The sequence below is a fragment of the Schistocerca serialis genome, chromosome 3, assembly GCF_023864345.2.
Source record: "Schistocerca serialis cubense isolate TAMUIC-IGC-003099 chromosome 3, iqSchSeri2.2, whole genome shotgun sequence".
In the NCBI taxonomy this organism is placed as follows: domain Eukaryota; kingdom Metazoa; phylum Arthropoda; class Insecta; order Orthoptera; family Acrididae; genus Schistocerca; species Schistocerca serialis.
This window is the reverse complement of record NC_064640.1, coordinates 102,714,772-102,736,809: the sequence shown is the minus strand read 5'-3', so window position 1 is coordinate 102,736,809 and position 22,038 is coordinate 102,714,772. Positions and strand designations below refer to the sequence as shown.

At 39.4% G+C, this 22,038-nt stretch overlaps 1 protein-coding gene across 2 annotated transcripts in view; it reads left to right on the top strand.

Moving 5' to 3' along the window:
- The window catches only part of LOC126469772 (kinesin-like protein KIF3B), a 136,733-nt gene extending 115,305 nt beyond the window's left edge, over positions 1 to 21,428 (top strand). For both annotated transcript variants that reach the window (XM_050097002.1, XM_050097003.1), the window contains 4 exons: positions 7,469 to 7,692; positions 8,258 to 8,489; positions 18,437 to 18,651; positions 21,002 to 21,428. In XM_050097002.1, coding sequence (XP_049952959.1) covers positions 7,469 to 7,692; positions 8,258 to 8,489; positions 18,437 to 18,651; positions 21,002 to 21,095 — 765 coding nt within the window. In that variant the 3' untranslated portion in view covers positions 21,096 to 21,428. The remainder of the gene's footprint in view (positions 1 to 7,468; positions 7,693 to 8,257; positions 8,490 to 18,436; positions 18,652 to 21,001) is intronic.
- Positions 21,429 to 22,038: the final 610 nt, after the last annotated feature.

Genomic DNA, 22,038 nt, shown 5'->3' with positions numbered 1-22,038 from the left:
CTGACTACGGTCAAAGACGACTCCAGCGTCAAAGACATTTAACACAACATACAAGCTTCCACTTGTAATCAGTCTCTTTGATATTCTTCGCCACATCTACTAATATTAATCAATATGCTGTCACTCTCTAACATACAAGCAAATTAGCATAAAATAAGGCAAATTACAATTCACAAAAAAAATATTATGTCAAAAATATAAGAAAACAATTAAAGCCTCCCTCATTAGATTTGGTATCGACAAATCCGGTAGAAAATAACACATCTCCCAGATCCATTACAAGGTGGAGTTTGCGTTTATGTCCTAAACTCGGTCTGTAGTGAACATGTGCCCCTTCAAACCCCTCTTGAAGCTGTGGCTGTCAGAATAAGGACGACGCAGGAAATAACTGTCAGCAATGTATATCTTCCTCCAGTACCCCTGAATGTATTAGCTACACTGATTAAGTCCGTAAACCTTTCCCACTTCTGGGAGATTTTAATGCCCATAACCCCTTGGGGGGTGATACCATGCTTACTGGCCGAGGCAGAGATGTCGAAACTTTACTGTCGCAATTCAACCTCTGCCACTTAAATACTGGGGCCGCCACACATTCCAGTATGGCTCATGGTAGTTATTCGGCCATTGATTTATCAATTTGCAGCCCAGGACTTCTCCCATCTATCCACTGGAGAGCACATAACGACCTGTGTGGTAGTAACCACTTCCTCATCTTCCTATCACTGCCCCAGCATCAGGCACATGGACGCCTGCCCAAATGGGCTTTGAACAAGGCGGACTGGGGAACTTTCACCTCTGCTGTCACCACTGAATCTCCCCCTCACGGTAACTTCGATGTGATGGTTGAGCAGGAGACTATCACAATTGTTTCTGCAGCAGAAAACGCGATCCCTCGCTGTTTAGGGTGCCCGAGGTGTAAGGCAGTCCCATGGTGGTCACCGGAAGTCACTGAAACAATTAAGGAGCATTGGCGAGCTCTGCAGCAGCATAAGCAGCATCCTTCCCTGGAGCACCTCATAGCCTTTAAACGGCTCCGTGCCCGTGTTCGCTACCTTATCAAACAACCGGAGGAGGAGTGTTGGGAGAGATAGGTCTCCACCATTGGGTACCACACGTCACCTTCCCATGTCTGGGCAAAGATCAAACGTCTTTTCGAGTACCAGTCCCCAACAGCTGTCCCCAGTGTTACCACAAATGGTGAGTTATGTACTGACGCAAACATGATTGCCGAGCACTCTGCTTGAGCCTCTGCATTGGGCCTTTTGCACACTCAAATATGCGGCTGGAAGGGAAAGTCCTCTCATTCACTACACTCTGCGGTGAATCCTATAACGCCCCATTTACAGGGTGGGAGCTCCTCAGTGCCCTTGCACATTGCCCCAACGCAGCTCCTGGTCCTGATCACATTCACAGCTAGACAATTAAACATCTCTCATTTGACTACAAGTGACATCTTCTTGTCATCTTCAACTGGCTCTCGTGCAGTGGCGTCTTTCCATCGCGGTGGCGGGAGAGCACCATCATTCCTGTTCTCAGACCCAGTAACAACCCACTTGATGTCGATAGCTATCAGCCCAATAGCCTCACCAACGTTCTTTGTAAGCTGCTGGAACGTATGGTATGTCGGCAGTTGGGTTGGGTCCTGAAGTCACGTGGCCTGCTGGCTCCAGGCCAGGGTCACTCTATCACTGATAATCTTGTGTCCATCGAGTCTGCCATCCGAACAGCCTTTTCCAGATGGCAACACCTGATTGCCGTGTTTTTTGACTTACGTAAAACATACGACTCGACTTGGCAACATCATATCCTTGACACATTGTATGAGTGGGGTCTCCAGGGACCACACCAGATTTTTATCCAAAACTTTCAGTTGCTCCGTACTTTCCGTGTCCAAGTTGATGACTCCCATAGTTCCATCCATATCCAGGAGAATGGATTCCTGCAGGGCTCTGTATTGAGTGTCTCTCTATTTCTGTGGCCATTAATGGTCTAGCAACAGCTGTCAGGCCCTCCGTCTCACCTTCTCTGTATGCAGACAACTTCTGCATTTTGTACTGCTGCTGCTGCTGCTGCTGCTGCTGCTGCTGCTGAGCGGCGCTTCCAGGGAGCCATCCACAAGATGCAGTCATGGGCTCTAGCCCACGGCTTCCAGTTTTCAGCTGCAAAGTCATGTGTCATGCTCTTCTGTCGATATCATACCGTTCATCTGGAACCCGCTGTTTACCTCAATGATGATCCACTCACTGCAGTGGAGACATATCAATTCCTAGGACTGGCTTTCGATGCTCAATTGACTTGACTCCCTCATCTACATCAGCTTAAGCAGAGGTGCTGGCAGTACCTCAATGCCCTCGGTTGCCTGAGCAACACCAATTGGGGTGCAGATCACTGTACACTGCTGCAGCAGCTCTACAGAGCCCTTGTCCAATCTCGAATTGACTATGGGAGTGTGGTTTATGGTTTGGCAGCGCCTTCAGCATTGCATTTACTCGACCTTGTGCATCACTGTGGGGTTCGATTAGCGACAGGAGCTTTTAGGACGAGTCTGATGACCAGAGTATTGGTGGAGGCTGGTGTCCCTCCACTGCAGATCAGACGTGCGCAACTGCTCACCAGTTACACAGCACACATTCATAGTTCCCCTGAGCATCCGAATTACCGTCTCCTTTTCCTGCCTGCGGCAGTCCGTCTCCCGCATTGGCGGCTCAGTCCTTCCCTTTACCACCTCTACTTGCAGTCCATTCACGTATGCCTCCATGGTGTACACCTCAGCTGCAACTTCGTCTGGACCTTTTGCACAGCCCTAAGGACCCCGTTAACCCCGCTGCTCTCCGCTGTCACTTCCTCTTGATTCTTGACGTGTTCCAGGGCTCTGAAGCAGTTTACACAGATGGCTCAATGGCTGATGGTCACGTAGGCTTCGCATATGTTCATGGAGGACATATTGAGCAGCACGCCTTGCCAGTTGGCTGCAGTGTTTTCACTGCAGAGCTGGCGGCCATATCTCTGGCTCTTGAGTATGTGTGCTCGTGCCCTGGCGGGTCATTTCTCCTGAGTACTGACTCATTGAGCAACCTACAAGCTATCGACCAGTGCTACCCTCGCCACCCTCTGGTAGCGTCCATTCAGGAGTCCATCTATGCCCTGTAACAATCCCGCCGTTCCGTGGTGTTTGTGTGGATCCCAGGGCACGTCGGAATCCCCGGCAACGAACTTGCCGACAGGCTGGCCAAACAGGCGACGCGGAAACCGCTTCTGGATATAGGCATCTCTGAACCTGACCTGTATTCTGTCTTACACCACAGGGTTTTCCGGTTTTGGGAGACGGAATGGCATAACAGCACACACAGCAAACTGTGTGTCATTAAGGAGACTGAATGTGTGGAAGTCTTCCATGCAGGCCTCTTGCAGGGCATCAGTTGTGCTTTGCCGGCTCCGCATTGGCCGTATGTGACTAATGCATGGTTACCTACTCAGTCGCGAGGACCCACCTCAGTGTCGCTGTGGCTCCCAAATGACAGTCGTCCACCTCTTGCTGGACTGCCCACTTTTAGCCGCTCTGTGGCAGACTTTTAACTTTCCCAACACCTTGCCTTTGGTGTTGGGCGACAATGCCTCCACAGCAGCTTTAGTTTTATGTTTGATCCGTAAGAGTGTGTTTTATACTTGTATGTATGTTTTAGCGCATGCCCTTTGTCCCTCTGTGTCATCCATCCTAGTGATTTTAGGGTGGTGGTTTTAATGTGTTGCAGAGTGGCTGGCTTTCCCTTTTAATTCTCGTGGTTGGCCAGCCACTGTAATCTGCTTTCATGTTTTACTCTCTTCTGTTTCTAGCGTCTCTCTGTTGTTTTCTTGTCCTCTTTTTAGTGTTCATTGCCTTCCCTTCGTTCTTGTGGCTTTTCCTTTCTTTCTGTTTTCTGTTATATGTTTCATCCATTTTATCCTCACACTTGTTGCATTGTTTCATTAGGAACAAGGGATCGATGACCTCATAGTTTGGTCCCTTCTCCCGCCTTTAAACCAACCAAATAAGAACCTAATGGTGTGCAGTTCATTGCTGGCATGTATTAGTGTCGAATCAAAATTCACTAGTGTGCAACGTACGTGTCACCTACAGCACACAGGTTGGAATAGATGTGCCCAGACATGCAGAACTCTGCTGCTGAACAGGGTAGCACAGTGGTTAGGACACAGGACAAATTTCCCTAGAAGAGTGGGGTTCAGATATGTACCTGAGTAGGCTGTGATTTGCCTAAATCACTACAGGTAATCAGGAGGTTGGTTTTTCCAACAAGGCTATAGGCATTATCCTTCTCTTTCATTGCTCAGTCCATGCAAGTATTTCATCTCTTAAAGTCATCACCATCAATGGGACAGTAAACTGAAAGGTTCCTTTTTGATCTTCTGAAGTTGTGTGTGGACAGATTGGCACTTCCTTGGCATTTTGTAGGACCAGCACAAATTCTAAAGTGATGTGCACAAAGCAGTACACATTTAAATTAAGACAGGATTTGTCCACCCGGAGTTGTAATTTTGATACCTTGAAGAATAAAATGTTTTCAGTGTTGCACAACATTCACTAACTTTGCAAGCAAATGACTAGTATAAACACCCAGTCCGTATTCAGTAATAAAATGGTAGTAAAATGTATGCAATTTACTGAGTCCAAACTAGGTAAGTCACTGTGTGGCACTACCACGCAGTTAATAACTGCAACTACTGATATTGTCACTTGGAATACGGCTGAACTGGAATGTAACCAAGCTCTAGCTATGGCTTTGTTGTCTAGTGTGTTGGTTGCACTCATTGCTTTTAATTCAATTAATGAGTAAACAGTATCAGATTTCCTGTAAGTGCACAAATAAACAAAAATGAAGTGAAAAGTTCTATAGATTACTGTAGCTGAGAAAAACTGTTTATAATGAATCTGAAAGTTTATTCAGTCATATTTAACAAACGCTGTTCACTGATGCCTATTGGGAGCCTAAATTGATATTAAGAGCAAAGTCTTGTAGCAAATGTGCTTCGAATGAAATGCTCTGCTCCAAAGACTAGCTTGTGAATCCCCATACAGTGTGCATAACAGTGCAAAATTTATAAGTTCTTAGTACTGATGCTCAAAGTAAATCAATGTTTAGCCAACTAAGAATGAAATGCAGAGAAGTCCCAACTGTGGCTAAACAGAAGTCCCCGACCATTTGTCAAACAGCAAATAAATTCTAGTCCTGACTGGTTAATTCTTGGAAAACTCAAAGTGCTCAAAACTACTCCTGAGAAATCAGAAATGTCCATGGCACCATCAAGTAGTTATAATCCCAACTGGGCTTCAACAGTGAAATCTTTATAAATGCTGAGGGTACACACAGGAATAATTCTGTGTTCCAGCTGAAATGTGTGATTCATTCGCCTCGCAGGTTAACTCACCTCCTGCCCCTAGCGTGGTTGAAAATTGTCACTTCTGGAGTGTCAAGCTGGCCTGTAAATACTCTCAGGCTTGGGTTAAAACAGTTACCTGTTACCAGCCTCAGATTTTGCCCCAGCAGTGTCCCCCCCCCCCCCTCCCCCCTACCCATATCTTTACTGCTGGCTAAAATATAATCACATGAGAGGACAGACACTTTCTTGCTGATTAATTCGAGATGTGCAGTGGATAGTGCATCTACAATTAATAAAATTATAATTAGCATGATTGCACAGTTTGACTAGATCGACAGTGCCTAAAATTTATTACTAACAAAGTGACACACCTTTCTAATTGAAAGTAACCTCTCCTTTCAGAATTTGACTTAAGGGCAGTTTTAATTACTGAAACATCAGTTGGTCCAAAGTAACATGATAAATTATGTAGAACTTACGTTCTACAATCAATGTGTGTTGTGTAAAGTATTATGCTAGCAGAAGTCATTTTGCTGTTAGGTGTAGCTGTCTTTGGTTAATTGAATAACTGTTTGATTAAATTTATATAATATATGTTTTACTGTCTCAGTATAGTGTTGTCAACAAAAGTAAACACCTCAGAAGATAGGTTTCATCCTCCTTTTTATATAAAAAAAATCTGAAACCTTTGATTGTTACTGTCTCAGCCTTGGTTAATATCTCCACTACCATGTGCTTCACCATATGATACTTCAGAAATTTACATGGTAGCATTAAATGTCTGGTTTTGAAATGTTCAGCACTTTGTGCTGTTAAAAAGTATGTATGGTGCTTCTCAGTACTTCACATGGTTTATGTGATACAACTCCTCAGATAAGTAACACACTTCAAATACTAGTGCAACTCATGTTCAGACAACCAGTACAATGGATGCCCCAGGCACTCCAAAATTTAACATTACTGCATGGATCTCTCTCGTCTCTTATCTGGCCAGCACAGAATGCCTCAGTGCTATACTGACAGGGTCAAGCAGTCATGTTGCATCCTTTACTTATCTTCTCTTTTATCTGTTTAGAAGAGTATGATTGTTTCAAATGTCTCTTGTTGACTGGGAGTTAGACATAATTTGGGGGAGTGTTGCCAATTACCTCAGTTGAGCCCCTAGGGCCCTCTTATCTTCCTCTGATGTACACGATAGCTTGATTTGTGCCTATTTTTACATTTCGTGACAGTTTTTTCACGTCTTAGCATTGTCAATGCTCTGGGCATCTCTACTTGAGTATTTTCCTTATGCCATGGTAAAATACCGAGATGGCATATACTTGTGGTTAGTAACACCATTCTTTATACTTGCATTGACAACAAGTGACTGACTGGCCTTGTACTTCGGTTTCTTAATCCCAATACAACCAACCAGTAGCTTACCAGACAAGCACTCTCAAAAAAAAAAAAAAAAAAAAAAAAAAAGGGGGGGGGGGGGGAGGTGTTATGCAGCTATAGTGAGTGTCACTCTATAGTCAGGAGACAGTAATTAAAAGTAATTAGTGTTGCAATGGATCAAGTTTAGATAACTCATCGTGCAACCCTCCAACTCACAATGGTGAAGTACCAGTGTACTGTGACACTACTTAATAAGGTCTAAAAATTGATCACCTAGGCTCATAAAATTTTGCAAGATCTTTAGCTGGATTTTTAGGCAAGTGGAGAGCTCAGAAAGTACAATACTGAAAGGATACCTTGTAAAAGTATCCAGACAGTAGCAGGCAATTTTGCTGGTTTCAATCCTAATTGCAGTTTGTATCAAATTTTCGTTCACATAGACACTCTCTTGGTACCTTACAAATGTATTGAAGCAAATCCTTAACTACATGTTGGTCATAGTCAAGGTATTATTTATAATCAGTTATAACAAAATTTTCATTGAAATAAACTAAAAACATAATTTCATGTGTGTGAGAATTATACTACACATTGAAACTGGCATTTGAATTGGCTGTGATGTCGGAGGATTAACAGCTAGACCAGGGGTTATACATGAAGAGATGTTATTAATGTACAGTACTAAGTGTAATTGAATTCTTGTTCGTTCCAGAAAAAAGAAGTAGAAATGAGACAAAAACTTGAAGAACAGGCAGATACTGCTTATGACATAAGAGTTACATATGAGAATCTTGTACATGAAGTTGAGTTTAAAACATTGAAATTAACAAAACTGTTTGCTAAGATGACTGATGTCAAACAGGAAATAAAAGATGTTGCTGAAGAATATAATAGAGAAAGGCGTGAGCTTCAGATGGAACAAGATCTTTTGTTAAAGTAAGTCAATAAGATTAGGTCTTTTTCGCATCGTATATCATCATGTAAATAATTGTTTTGCATGTGTACACATTCGTGGGTATTGGTGCGTGCGTGCATGCGTGTGTGTGCGCGTGTGCGTGTGTGTTCGCGCGTATGTGTGTGTTCCTAAGAAATACATAATTGTCATCAATCAAAATAAAGGATCCTCCAGCTATGTTGTTGTTGCTGTTGTTCAACGTATCATACCATGTCTTGTTGTTCAAAGTATCATACCATGTCTTATATATTGTTATGTTGAGCATGAATTCATTTTTAACAGATGTTTTAACTGTACTTATTTCCAGAAAAAGTAAAATAAGCTGTAAGAGTAAAATACTTCTATCATATCTTGAACATAGGCTGCTGTTCTGTATACGAAAACCATAATGTATTACTTTCTTTGAGGGTTTTATTTCTTGTGTGACAGAAGAGAAGCTTGCAACCAAATATTTTTTGAAAGAAAAATAACAAAATCAAAAAGCCATTTACAAATTAGTGTAGAATATTTATCACATAATTCTTGATTGATTTTTTTTATTTGCAGGGAACTGAAGGTGAAATATTTGATCATTGAAAATTTCATTCCTCCTGATGAAAAAAACAAACTTCTCCAAAGAATTTGCTATGATCGTGAAAACAATACATGGGAATTGTTGCCACTAGTACCAGATAACATAGTACTAGAGAAAAGACCTGTTTCAAGCGAAAACGAACGCCGCCCTGTTTCAGATTATGGTCGAGTTGCAATTAAAGTTGGAAGCTGTAGTCGATATCAGGTATTATTCATCATTAGCCTCTGTTTCCTAACATTTTCTCTCTCATGCATTAAGTAACAGTAATAAAGTTAAAAAGACAATCCAGAGTATAATACATTAGTGTAAAAAATATTTAGTCAGTGCTTGGGACTCTTGTTCCAGATTTTGCTTTCCATCCAAATCAGTAGTAATTGTGTAGTCCAGTCCCATCTACTACTAAGAAAAGAGGCCTGAAGACCTGACCAGGCTGGCAGCACTTGTAGAACTTGTTCCCAAGAAACATGGAGGGGACATAGCAATAGTGTACACACCAGTATTCTTAGAAGTGAAATACTGTCACACTCTTCATACCTGTATGTTAATACCTGCATAGCCCATCTACACACTGAAAACAATTCATAGTGTAATGTGAATAAATATGCATGTCATCTGAATAAACTATTGACTGCTTTGATCCTGATGCTTCAATTTTTTTTTTAATCTAATGTAGATTGGCTTTTGAAACACTCATCTTGTGCACACTTTGACTCATTTATTCTCACACTTTTTAAAACAAAATCACATATACAGAACAGTTCTTCTCAGTTTCCATGCTAGCCTTGAAATCCAGTGACATGGTACACAAGCTGTGGAATTTTCACACAGTTTGTTTTTATTTATATTGTTCATAAGCCTGCAAACACTTCTGTCTAATAATACTTTTATCCATATCATCAATGGGACATTTATTGTGTGTCCTGAGATTTGCAGGTGACATTGTGCTGTTTGTAAATAGCCCAGCTGAACTACAGGAAATTTTCGGATAACTTAATGAAGCGATCAAGTGGGCTGGTCTACTCATAATCTCACAAATTCACAGCTCGTAAAGCATTTCTTCCAGCAACAGGAAATTTCACTTTATAGACAGATAATTTTTATTTTATCACAAATATGACTGTTGCCAAGATGGTGAATGTGACTACATTATATGTGTATTATATTTATTCAGTAATTTACTGTGCAATAGATAAAACTAAATTTACCTTTATCCTGAATGAATTTTTCATTTTGCTGTGGTGTGTGTGTGTGTGTGTGTGTGTGTGTGTGTGTGTGTGTGTGTGTGGTGTAGTTGGATTATCAGGAGACTGTGAGGATATGGCCCTGGACACCTCTTTATGTATTTCAGCATACTGGGCAAGGGAATTCTCCTCACTGCAGATGGCCAGGCTATATGGGAGTGATTTGGCCAGGCTATATGGGAGTGATTATTGTGTGTGTGTGTGTGTGTGTGTGTGTGTGTGTGTGTGTGTGTGTGTGTGTGTGTAAGGGGTGAAAGCTGCCAAAATGCAGAAACAGTTGGGTATTGGTTAGTAGGCTAAATATGGATAGAGGTGTGGATGGAGCCATCAGGAAAGTGGAGGTCAACATCCAAGAAAGCTTTATCCAATCCCATCAAGGACAGGACTACCTGTGAAAGCAGCTATGTCATATACCAGCTGTGCTGTAATTTCTGCACAGAATCTTATGTGGGCATGAAAAGCAACTGGCTATCCATCTCAATGAATGACCACCACTGAACTGTGACCAAAAACAAAGTTGACCACCTAGTGGCACAAAATGCTGCTGAGCACAGCATCGGCTGCTTTACAACTGGTGCCATCTGGTGCTTTCCCTCAAGCACCAGCTTTTCTGAATTATGTGAATGGGAGCCTTGCAACACATCCTTTGCTTCTTTAATGCTGCTGGCCTCAAGTCTCCATTAACCCACAGGATCCACACCCTCTACCCAATTGTTTCCCCTTCCTCTGTCCTACCATCCCCTCCCATTCCACACTTCCATGGCATTTTCTTCATGTCCCGCATCAACTCTTGGGCCTCAGTGTCCATGTGTTGCATGCAAGCCCATGCACCTGCTACTGTTCCATGCATTCCTATCCGGCACACATGCTGCCTCCCTCTGAGCTACCAGCTACACGTCCCCAACCTCTCCTCCTGTTTCTTGCCTCTTTCTCCCTCTACCCAACCAATCTGACACAACCCCTCACCGCAGCCCATCTGCTGAACTGCAGTCTACATCTACATCAATACTCCACAATCCTCTGTAGGGGCATGTCGGAGGGTACCTTGTATCACTATTTGTCATCTACCCTCCTGTTCCACTCACAAATAGAGTGAGACAAACTAATCCCAATTAACACAACATCACAGCTCACAGAAAAATATGAGAGCGTGCAACACTTAGAAATCCTTTCATATAAAAAAGCAAACCTTTTCTGAGGAACAAATAATGTAAAGAACAAAGTTATCCATAGTATTAAAAACAACAGCAAGGCAGTCAGTTTGATCTGTAAACACAAGCTTAACTGCAATTTATTTGTGAAGATATACATAGACCAAATATGAGGAAATTTCAATATACAGTTCTATAAAATCATGGATAGTCTTCTTTTTAAAAACCTTAAAATATGTTTCTGCTTTACATGTTGCTGTAAATGAAAACCATAGGAGTACAACAACAATACAAAAAGGACAGATTGCTACTCACCACATAGATGATGTGTGGAGGGCATAAAGGCACACTGAAAAAAAACTTGCAAGACATGTTTTATCTGTCACACTAAGTCTTTCATCAGATGTAAACACACACACACACACACACACACACACACACACACACACACACACACACCGTCAGGTACATTTGATGAAGGACTTTGTCAGATGGCCAAATAATATCAAGCTATCTTCTTTCAATGTCTTTGTCGGCAACACGATGTGTCTGTCATGTGGTCAGTAGCAATCTATCCTTTTCATGTTTTGTTTTTCCATCCCAGATTTTCTATTGTTTTATGTTCCATGGGGCTATACAGAGATAAATTTTGATAGTTAAAAGGCCACTGTGCGAAGGCTTTAATGACCATCAAGCAGAATCTTTTGAAAAGACCTCTAGCAAAATTCAAAGAAATTCTGATAATGCGCGGAAAGTTCTGGTTGAGAATAATGAATTATTTAGGAATAAAGAGACAACTCACCGGAAGGCAGAAGCGCTGTGCCGTCGACAGATACCCAAACAAAAGGTACAGAATTTTGTTTTGCTAGCTTTCAGAAAGAAATTCCTTGCTCAAGCTGTAGGAGAAGCATGCATGCACATGCCTGCGCACGTGCGCCAACACACACACACACACACACACACACACACACACACACACACACACACACACACACACCTCTCTTCCTACATTGTGCTCATTCAACAGCCAGCTCTTTCCTGGCCCTCAGTAAGCGTACTGGGGTGAGGTGGGGGTGCAGGTTCTGATCATACGCATAGCGTTTACTGGCATCAAAGTTAGTGTCCAGATACTCATTGATGCCATTAAATCAAAACTGTATGTAGCAAAGCAAAAACAAAATTGCTGAACTCCAATTTTAAATTTTCCTTTGCAAATTAAAATCCAGGAGTTCAGCTACTGTTTAATTATCACAGCATAACAAAGATGAAAGATGTAGATATTTGTTTGTTGAAAACAGCTGAAATCCCAAAATTGAACAAAACTACAGGTCCCAAATGAATCCCTATAAGATTTTATACAGAATTGGTGTCTTAATTACCTCTTTTAACCATAATAGAGTGTAGATCATAGAACCAAAAAACCATGTCCAGTAGTTGGAAGAAAGTACAGGTCACGCCCATCTAAAAGAAGGGTAGCAGAAGTGATACACAAAAGATTGGCTGATGTCTTTGACATCCATTTGGTGCTGAATTGTAGAACATATTGTAAGATCAAACGTAATTAGGATCTCAAAACAGACTGACCCACATGCCAGCATGGATTATGAAAATGTCTGTCATGTGAAACGCGTCTCATGATTTTCTCACTTTGGCAGACAATACTAATAGTAATCAAAATTTTTGCAGATGATACAATTATCTGTAATGAAGTACTATGTGAAAGAAAGCTGCACAAATATAGACAGATCTTGGTAAGATTTCAAAGTAGTGCAAAGACTGACAGCTTGTTTTAAATGTTCAAAAGTGTAAAGTTATGCACTTAAAAAATGTAGTATCCTATTACTACAGTATCAGTGTGTCATAATTATAACAGGTCATTCTGTACAAATACTTGGATGTAAACTTATTAGGGATATGAAATGCTCACAGAAGCCCAGTTATAAGTAAAGCAGCTGGCAGACTTTGGTTGATTGGTAGGCTACTGGGAAAATGCAGTCAGTCTACAAAGTACCTATCTTAGAATATTGTTAAAGTGTATCTAACCAGTACCAGGTAGGACTGACATGGGGCACTGAACATATACAAGGAAGAGCAGGATGAATGGTCACAGGTTTGTCTGATCCTTAGGAGAGTATCACGGGGGGTAACCAAAAAGCCTGAGTGGGTATATACATGAAGGTAGATGCGAACTATCCTACAAAAACAACTTAAAAAGTTTCAAGAATCAGTGTAAAAGGGGAACCGAGAAATATACTAGAACCCTCCAGTTAACTCTCCCATGGGGATCACAGACAAGATTACACTAATTACAGTGCACACACAGCATTTAAGCAATCATTCTTCCTATGTTCAATATGAAAATGGAAGGGGATGAATGCCTAAAATGTAGTACAGTGGTAAGTACTCAGTGCTCCTTCACAGTGGTTTGGAGTGTGTAGACACCGATTTAAATACATTCATCGTCTGTGAATTGCTGTAAAATGTATGGCAGATGGTGGTGAATCTTTGTGTCACTTCTTGTTCCATTTGCTGTTGCAGTGGGGAAGAATACCTCTACAGGTGCTGTTGTTGGTTTTATCTTCATTGTCTCTACATGGGTGATACATAGGGGTTGAAGGATAGTCTCAGATGTCAGTCTGAAAATTGTTTCCTGGAGTTTTGTGTCGATTTCTGCAAAGTGCTAGTATCTTATATATTGCGTATAGCATTGGTTGCATTGCAATACATCAATTATATCACAAGAAATTGGAAGGCAAAGTTGACGCGAGAAATGAACTAAATGCTTCGGTATTGCATTTCTTGTGATGCAAACATGACCTGCACGTTGCTCGTAATTGCAATGTGATTGACATACTACTATGATGTGACACATGGTGTACTTACATATTGCTATGTACACTGTTAGAATATGACATAGGAAACATACGGATGTCCAGTCTCCCACAATGAAAACAAATACACGGTTTACTCGGACGTGCTTTACTGAACTTTTCAACAGCACCACAATGGTCATAACAGTAACAAAATACTGATAACCACTGGCCAGAGTAAATCAAATTAATAGCTGTCAAAGGGTTGCACAGAGGGATATATGCTATTTGTACATAGTTGTACATCAATTACGCAATGGTACATGGCATGTAAAGGACATGTCACTGAACATCTTTAATGACTGCCACACAGTTGAACTGTTGCAGATGGTGCAACGCATACACGATGACGAGCAGCATGCAGGTCACGCTTGCATCACTGGAAGTGCAATAGCAGTGCGCTTCATTCATTTCATCCATTAACTTTGCGTTCCAATTTCTTCGAATGTCACTGACTTATTGTGTTGCATCCAACGCCATTATTATTGTGGTTTCTCGTGTTATTGACTGTGTATGGAATAATATGAGGTGTTGACTAAAAGAAAATAAGTTGGTTTTGAAACCAATATTTGCACACAGTTTAGAATGTCTCGTAGTATTTAATTTTGTGAGCCCCAGCTGTACATTCATACCCATGAAAGCCATTTTTCAATATATATTGTGGTTCCAGAGATATTGGCATTCAAAACTTTAAGTGTGACACCTGTGAACAATGGCCCCTGACATGAAACCTGATTTTGATTTGCAAGCTTTAGTAGTATCTCGTATGTGCCTTAGAAGTGCTTTGTAAAAAAATCTTTTTTCTTAGGAACGCCTGTTACCGAGTAGCTTATAAGTAAGTCAAAGATTTCCAGTCATTGTATACTTATGGATGAACCTGTGTAATTGTTCCACTACATGTCTTGACCCATAGTATCACTATTTTTAACTTGGGTAATCCTGGCACTAAGTTGGTATTCTGTCCGGGTTTCACTTGATATTACTAAAATTATTGTCAGGTAACACGTCCACATACATAATTTAGTCATTGGTAGAAAGGCAGTGTGCATTTAATGTTACCAGCTAAGTCATTTAATACACAACATGACCTCTATAACAATAATGCTCTACCCATCTCATATTCAGCAATTCTGTCATGATCTTGTTATTGTTGCTTGCCTTTTGGTACCAATCATGCTTGCTTCAATAAAGTTTTTGATTTGTTCATTGGCATAAATAGGGTGCTAAAAAGGGTGGGGGTGATATGATACGAAGCATTCTTTGAAATTTTCTGTTATTTCTGACCAGTTGAAGAATCCAGTTACTACTTTCAGCATACACGTGGTAGTTATTCATGACTACCATTTTGTGTGCAGAGACAATTTCTATTCCATTTGATTTAATATGTTCCTCTCCCTGCTTCTGGACAGCAGCAGCAAACATGCGTGCCAAGACTGTTGCATCTGATGAGCAGCCTTTGATGATTATGCGGTGACCAAAGAAGAAATGAGAACTAGTACATAAAGTGTCACCATCAAAAATCCTTTGTGGTTTGTGAGCAATACTGCCACTTGCCAGGCTTATTGTCATTCCTTATAATGAAACAGCCTGCCTCTGATGATATAGTGAAAAATGCAACTGAAGGGATGAATGGTGCAAGGTTGTGTTTAGTGATGAGACCAGATTCTGGTGTGGGGTCAGTGATGGTATTTTGGGAATATGGTATCAAACAGTACTATATCAACTATCAGAAAGTGGCACAGGATCGACCTTTGCATCATGGTGTCGAGATCTGTTGTCTGTGATGTTTCATAAGAGAAAATTGAACAGAATATTTTATAAAATTAAATTATTTTAACAGTTGTAGGCAATGATGATGCACTTTTTAAAGTTTTGCACAACTGTGAAACTGAGTGAAGAAAAACTAGTTGAACTGATCATTATCTAAGCCATTCTGTTTCAGTTTATACCCCATTAAACAGGTGTGATCTCTGAACAGCTTAGTGCCCATGCCCACATTTGTCACGCCTCAGTGCTGTTATCCAGCAGTGTTAACCACTGGATGATGGGGGTGACCACTAGTGTGATGAACATATAGAAATGGAGCTGGGGGCTGGTTAGTGGCACCAGTTCTGTTAGTGATGTTTGCTTTGAATGTAGGACACAAATGGCTCCATAGTAATGCAAGCAGTATCGTGTATTTTATGTTGCAGTAGTCTATTTACCACCCTCATTCAGCAGGATCAGTTCACTCCATTCACATGCTACAACTGTTTATCTAATTATTTGCATTTCATACCTTGCTCCGGACGCTCTCTTAAGTTGTACTTAATTTGCATACTTCCTTCCGAAACATTGATGGATATGGCTGTTTTCCTGACAGTTACCTACTATTGGTCAGAAGTTTAGAGCAACACTTTGGATGTGCCACACAAGCATAGAAATTACAAAATCAGCCATTTAAGAATTATTTTGAGAGCTGTGTGGTACATGCCAACTATACAAATACACAACCTAAAGATCTATATCAAACTCTGTAAATTACTTATCAGAGTGTGATGGAGGGTACTTCTGTTACAAATAACTGATACCCGTTCCCTGTTAACAGTGTGTGACGGAGGGTACGTACGTATGTATGTATTAAACCGGAGACCTAGAAACAATAAAGAGGCTTCATCCCGCCGTAGCCCTCAGTGGTCCGCAACCCAAGGCCACAGCAGTCCACCCACCCCACCACCGCCCCACACCAAACCCAGGATGGTTGTGCGGTTGGGCCCTCAGTGGACTCCCCTCCCCCCTCCCCCGGGAACGTCTTACACCAGACGAGTGCTTTACAAAGCTATTGAGTGCAAGGAACTGATCTGTGGGTTGTTTTTGGACCTATCCAAAGCGTTTCATCTTATAAATCATAAACTACTGGTGTTAAAACTGTATAAGTATGGTGTCCATGGTATTTCCTACGAGTGGTTCAAGTCATATTTAACTGATAGGAAAAAGAGTACAAATTTTTCATGATGGAAATTTGTGCCATTCTGAACATAAAAAAGTTAATTATGGGCTGCCCCAGGGCTCATTATTGGGACCATTGTTATTCTTGATTTTTATTAATGACCTACCACAACAGTTTTCCACAGCTGATACCATATTATTTGCTAATGATACCAGCTTCATTATAAAAGGGAAAAATGATTATGAGGTGCAGCAAAAGTTGACAAAACAGCAGAAGTAGAAGAAATATGGTTTAAAGATAACTGTCTAGTTGTCAATGACAAGAAAACTGTATGGATGAACTTCAACCATATAAGGAACAAAAATAGGGCCAATGTAAAATTTACATTATCGAATAGCCAAATTTAGCAAAAGAATCACATAAATATTTTATGTTTATGGGTGGATGAGCATCTAAGAGGGGAAAAACATGTAGAAATGCTTAACAAAAAATTAAGCAAGTACTGTTACATATTAAGAGTGCTTAAAGATTGCTGCAGTACCAAAACAGTGTTAAGTGCTTATTACATATACATGCATAGTCTACTAAAGTATGGAATAGTGTTCTGGGGAAAATACCTCTTTTGCAAAGCAGTCTTTTAAACTCCAAAAGAAAGCTTTGAAATTAGTAAGTGATGTTGCTTACAGAGCACCATGTAGAGGTCTCTTTAAGGAATTAAAAATCATGACCTTACCATTTATATTTATATTTGAAAGCATATGCTTCAGTAAAAACCATCAAGTTTCAGCTTTGAATAGTGAGGTCCACCATTATCAAACAAGGAACAGGGATGACTATCATAGGGATGTGCACAGAAAATCACTATATCAGGACAGTGCTGTTTACTAACCAAAAATTGTGTACAGTGCATTGCCAGATAGTATAAAAAAATACCAAACAGTAATACAGTCAAAAAAGAACTAAAAAATCTACTAATAAATAACAGCTTCTAGAGCATTAATTAATACCTGGAATTTTGCTCATATCTGTAGGTCTACTTCATAACTCTAAACAAAAATTCATAATTATCAACTATACTTAGATAAAACCAAACTTCTTTCATCCATGTATATATGTAATTATGCAGCTAGCTTTTGTGCTGTATGTTACTATGCCTAGTAAACTAAAGTACTGGTATTTGATAGTTTTAGTAAAATCAACCAAGGGGTTTATGCAAGCTTTCCTTCTATCTGTATGTATGTAAGCAGAATAATGTTTTTGTTATAAAGATGTGTTGATACCAATGATAAGATTTTGTACCTGATGTAAATGTGTAATATTTTATAGTGTTCTGTACTTTGACAAGTACAATATCATGAATGTGATAATACAGGAGCTAAATAAATAAATTTATATACATTGTAAACAGTAAGGATCCTATCACACTTCCGTGGGTGCTCCAGAAATTACCTTCACATCTGTCAATATTGTTCCATTAAGAGCAACACGTTAAGTTCTGTCTGCAAGTGAGTCTTGAATCCGCTCACAAATCTGGTCTGATACTCAGTAAGCTCATAATTTTTTTCACTAAATGGCAGTGAGGGATGGCGTCAAATGTGTATGACTGTTTCTTGAATCTTTGAAACCTCTTTACCTAGTCTAACTTTATCCGCAAATTTCATATGTATTTTATTTTCCTTAACATTGCTAAAGAATTTTATGAACAGTGCATATTGAAAACAGGTATCATCACCAAATTCATTTGTAATGACCTTATTGGTGGCCCCTAATCTTCTTTCCTTCCTTCACCATCCAAACCTCTTTCATATGTGTGTTCACTAATGAAATAAGAAGAAGAAGAAGAAGAAGAAGAAGAAGAAGCACCATGAGTATTGGGGTGTTTTGCTTGCCTTTGGCTATGACCTTACAGTTGACATTTATTCCCACTGCCTTGTTTGATCATTCCTTGTTTTCTTTCTAGGGTGAAAATATTTTAAGTTTGGACATCGAATCACACACTAGAACTACAAGTGATTATCAAGGGCCAGTAGTTGCACCAAAAATTCAAGCGTTGCTTGAAGAAGCACTGCGAGATGAAGGGGATCTTGAATTTGATGCTTCAAGTATAAATTACCATTATTCAACAAAAACCAAAACTGCCCGCAAAGATAAACACACTAGATCTGCTAAAGTCAGGTAAGTATTTGAAATTTCTTTGTTATTTAAATTAATATTCAAGGCAAATGTAAAATTTTTAGTGTCTGTGTGTACTAAACACACTTTCATTTTGTGTGGTAGCCAATCTGTCTGTTGTGTACAAGTTTACAAATGTTTGCTCAATTCTTGAGTTTTGCTCCTGTGACAGTCTTAGAACATCATGCAGTTTCAACTTTGTGTGTCTAATTATATGCTTGATCAGTTTCAGACTGCTCAGTATATAATAGTAAATTTTTTGTCAAAATTAGATAAATGTTTCCAAGTTATAATGTTTTGCTAAGTAATCTAATAGTATTCGTCCTTAGCTCATTGTAACTTTTGCTTAGTTATTGTGGTATCCTGGACTGACTTACAGTTTACTTAAAATCTTCATTTTGTTTGGAATTTATTTTATGAGCCAGGGAAGGACAAGTGGTACCAAAAACAGGAAATGTTTGCCTGTCCCATGGTGCTTTTCTCTGAGTTTCAAACTGCGCACGTTAACGTAAATTAGTGCTCTTTTTTTCTGCCTCCTTCAGTTCTTTTATTAATTTTGAAATAGTCTTTTGGCATCATTGCACATGCCCCAGACCATTTTAATTATTGTCCTTTTCTGGTCTTCTTCAGAGGATGCCTACCTGAGTTCACCGTGTATTCTATCTCCTATAATTTTCCTGTACTTCGTCCTGTAATTTTCTGATCTCCACAGCCAGGGTTATACTGATCCTGCTATCAATGTCCTGGACACACAACTGCAAAGCAAGACTGTAATGTATTTTTTTCTTTGTGTTGGTGGCAGTCTTTTGCACTTTTTGATGTCTTTCTTAATGCTTAGTTACTGTGGTATCCTGGGCTGACTTAAGAGTTTTTATAAAATCTTGGTTTTGCCTGGAATTAATTTTATGTGCCAAATCACTGTTTATACTCTTTTCCTGAGCTCAAACTCCAGTGCTGAATAGATGAATGAGTCAAGGTACCCAAGTGTTGAACGAATCTGGTCCATTGATACTAACTATGATGATATTCTTGTATTTACTTGTACTGATGATCTCAAGCTTCGACTTTTCCACATTCCCATCCATTAGCTTGTTTACTTTCTCTTTACTCCTAACCATGCAAGCACATAATCTGTTGTGGGGTGTTGATCCTGGCTGGGTGGCTCCCTTGCAGGTAAATGGATTTTCTACTGAAAGAGAGTGATGTTCACTGCAATTAATTTACTGGTCATTGAGAAAACCATTAGTCCTAACACAATAATTGTTAACAATGTTCTTTCCTCATGAAGGCTATCACACCAGTGTGGTGTTAAGTTCTCCAGGTATTAGCACTTTCCTTGGAGATTGATTCACAGTGATGTAGTTGAGTATATAATGATTTGCTACTTTATTCTTTGTATGTCCTTTCCTTTTCATTTCAGGCTTAATACTATTGACTTTGCTGTCTTAAGTTCTGAATCTAATTGCATCTCCTGCATGTGTCATTAAACTTTATGAAATATCTTATACTTCTCTCTCTCTCTCTTTTACCAAGTTTTCAGTTAATGTATCCATCCAATAGGTACAAAGTGGCAAATCTGCATCATACTTTCTGACATAGGACATTTTTACTGTAAAGTTCTAGTTTATGTTTTGCGTGGAAAAGACAAACCCTGCCAGCCAAGGCTGAGTTAGAGATGTGAAAAACTCTATAGTTGCTGAGATACGAAGAGAGAGTATGAACATTTTGAATAAAATTCCCCTATTAGTGAGAGTTCAAGATTGTGAATCTGAATTGAAAGCTTGAGCTGTCTTCCATGAAAAGTGAAAAGTGAGCAAGAAGTGCTAACATATCTACTCAAAATGATTTATGCTTGCACTTTTATAAACTGTTGCGTAAATGATTGAACTACTAATTGTTAGGCAAACCAAAGCTTTCACACATGTTGCAGTACATTTGGGAAGAATATCCGCAAACGCATTAGTATTTTGTCCTTTTGATACAAACAATATGTGAATGACAATTGTTTTTTTGTAGTACAGAGTTCCACGTATGGCTAGCTTTGTTCATGGATTAATTTTAAACCACAGTGTAGGTGAGAATTGTCGCTTTCAAAGGACTACATTGTGCTTAATGAAGTACACCACACATTACACATTATATGCTTCCCTCATATCATGAAGTACTTACTAGCAAAATGAATGTTAATTGCCTACTTGTTCTGTGTTACACTGCTAAGTTATGGCCATTAATTTTGTGGTCACATCATGAAATCCTGTACAGGTCCAAGAAAAGATTAAGTAAACAGCTGCAAATCAAGAACCACAGTAAATTTTACTTGTTTCTAGAGTTGATTCTTTTTCTTTATTTGCAGAGGGAGATTCTTGAAGACTGCATTGGACCAAGCAACGAATGTTACAGTTTCTGGTGCTGTGTTCCCAAAAGCCCGGGGGCTTGTACCCAAATAAACTTCATGAAAGTGCCCACAACTATGAAAAAAATTGTAAATATGAACAATTTTTTATGTTCTTCTGAGGCTTTCCAAATATTTTATTTGTCATTGAGTGCCACTTTGCCTTAAAATATGAAGTGTTAGAAACACCTACTAAAAAGTAAGACATTGCACCATAAGTTACACTTTGCAGCTGAATGATTTCTACAGTTTCAGTGGCATTATTTATGCCATAATTTTTACCAGTCTAGTCAACACTAAGAAAGTGTCATAATTTATTATTCAAATGCTTTTGCATTAATGTATTTATTTGTAAATAGGCTTATTATATGTTGTTGTTGTTTGATTTGATCTCAATTTTGTAATACTCAAGATAAATAGAATGCTTAACTTTGTGGTTTTTTTTTTTTATTGAAGTCCCAATTTTTCAATTATGTTCAGCTATAATATTCTCATTTAATTTTATGAACATATTTATATAAAATGAACAATAATTTTGCTGTCACAAATGCAAAACATACAATGAAATAAGCAGTTAACTGCAGAAAATGGCAGTGTTTCTATTGAATTTCAATGCACACATCATATCAAAGTACATAAAAGAAGTGTTTATCAGCTTGATTGTATTACTTTATATACCAGACCCTTTAAGATGTTTAAAATACTTGTGTTTTGGACACTGTACACTTGCATGGAGAGAAACATCATATGGACCAAAAAATCTTGTTCATTTACAGACTCTTGTGTTTGTTCTATGATGCAGTACTACTACTGAAAGAAGGAGGGGAACAGGATATTGAAGTCGCCAAGTTTATACCATACAGCAGAATTAAAGAAGGCTACATGTACATACCTATCATATTTACCCAGTTATAAGAAGAGTTTTTTTCTCAGATTCGTCATTCGAAAAATACAGGGTGGTCTTATATTCACAGATTAAACTATTGCTGCTAAGGTTA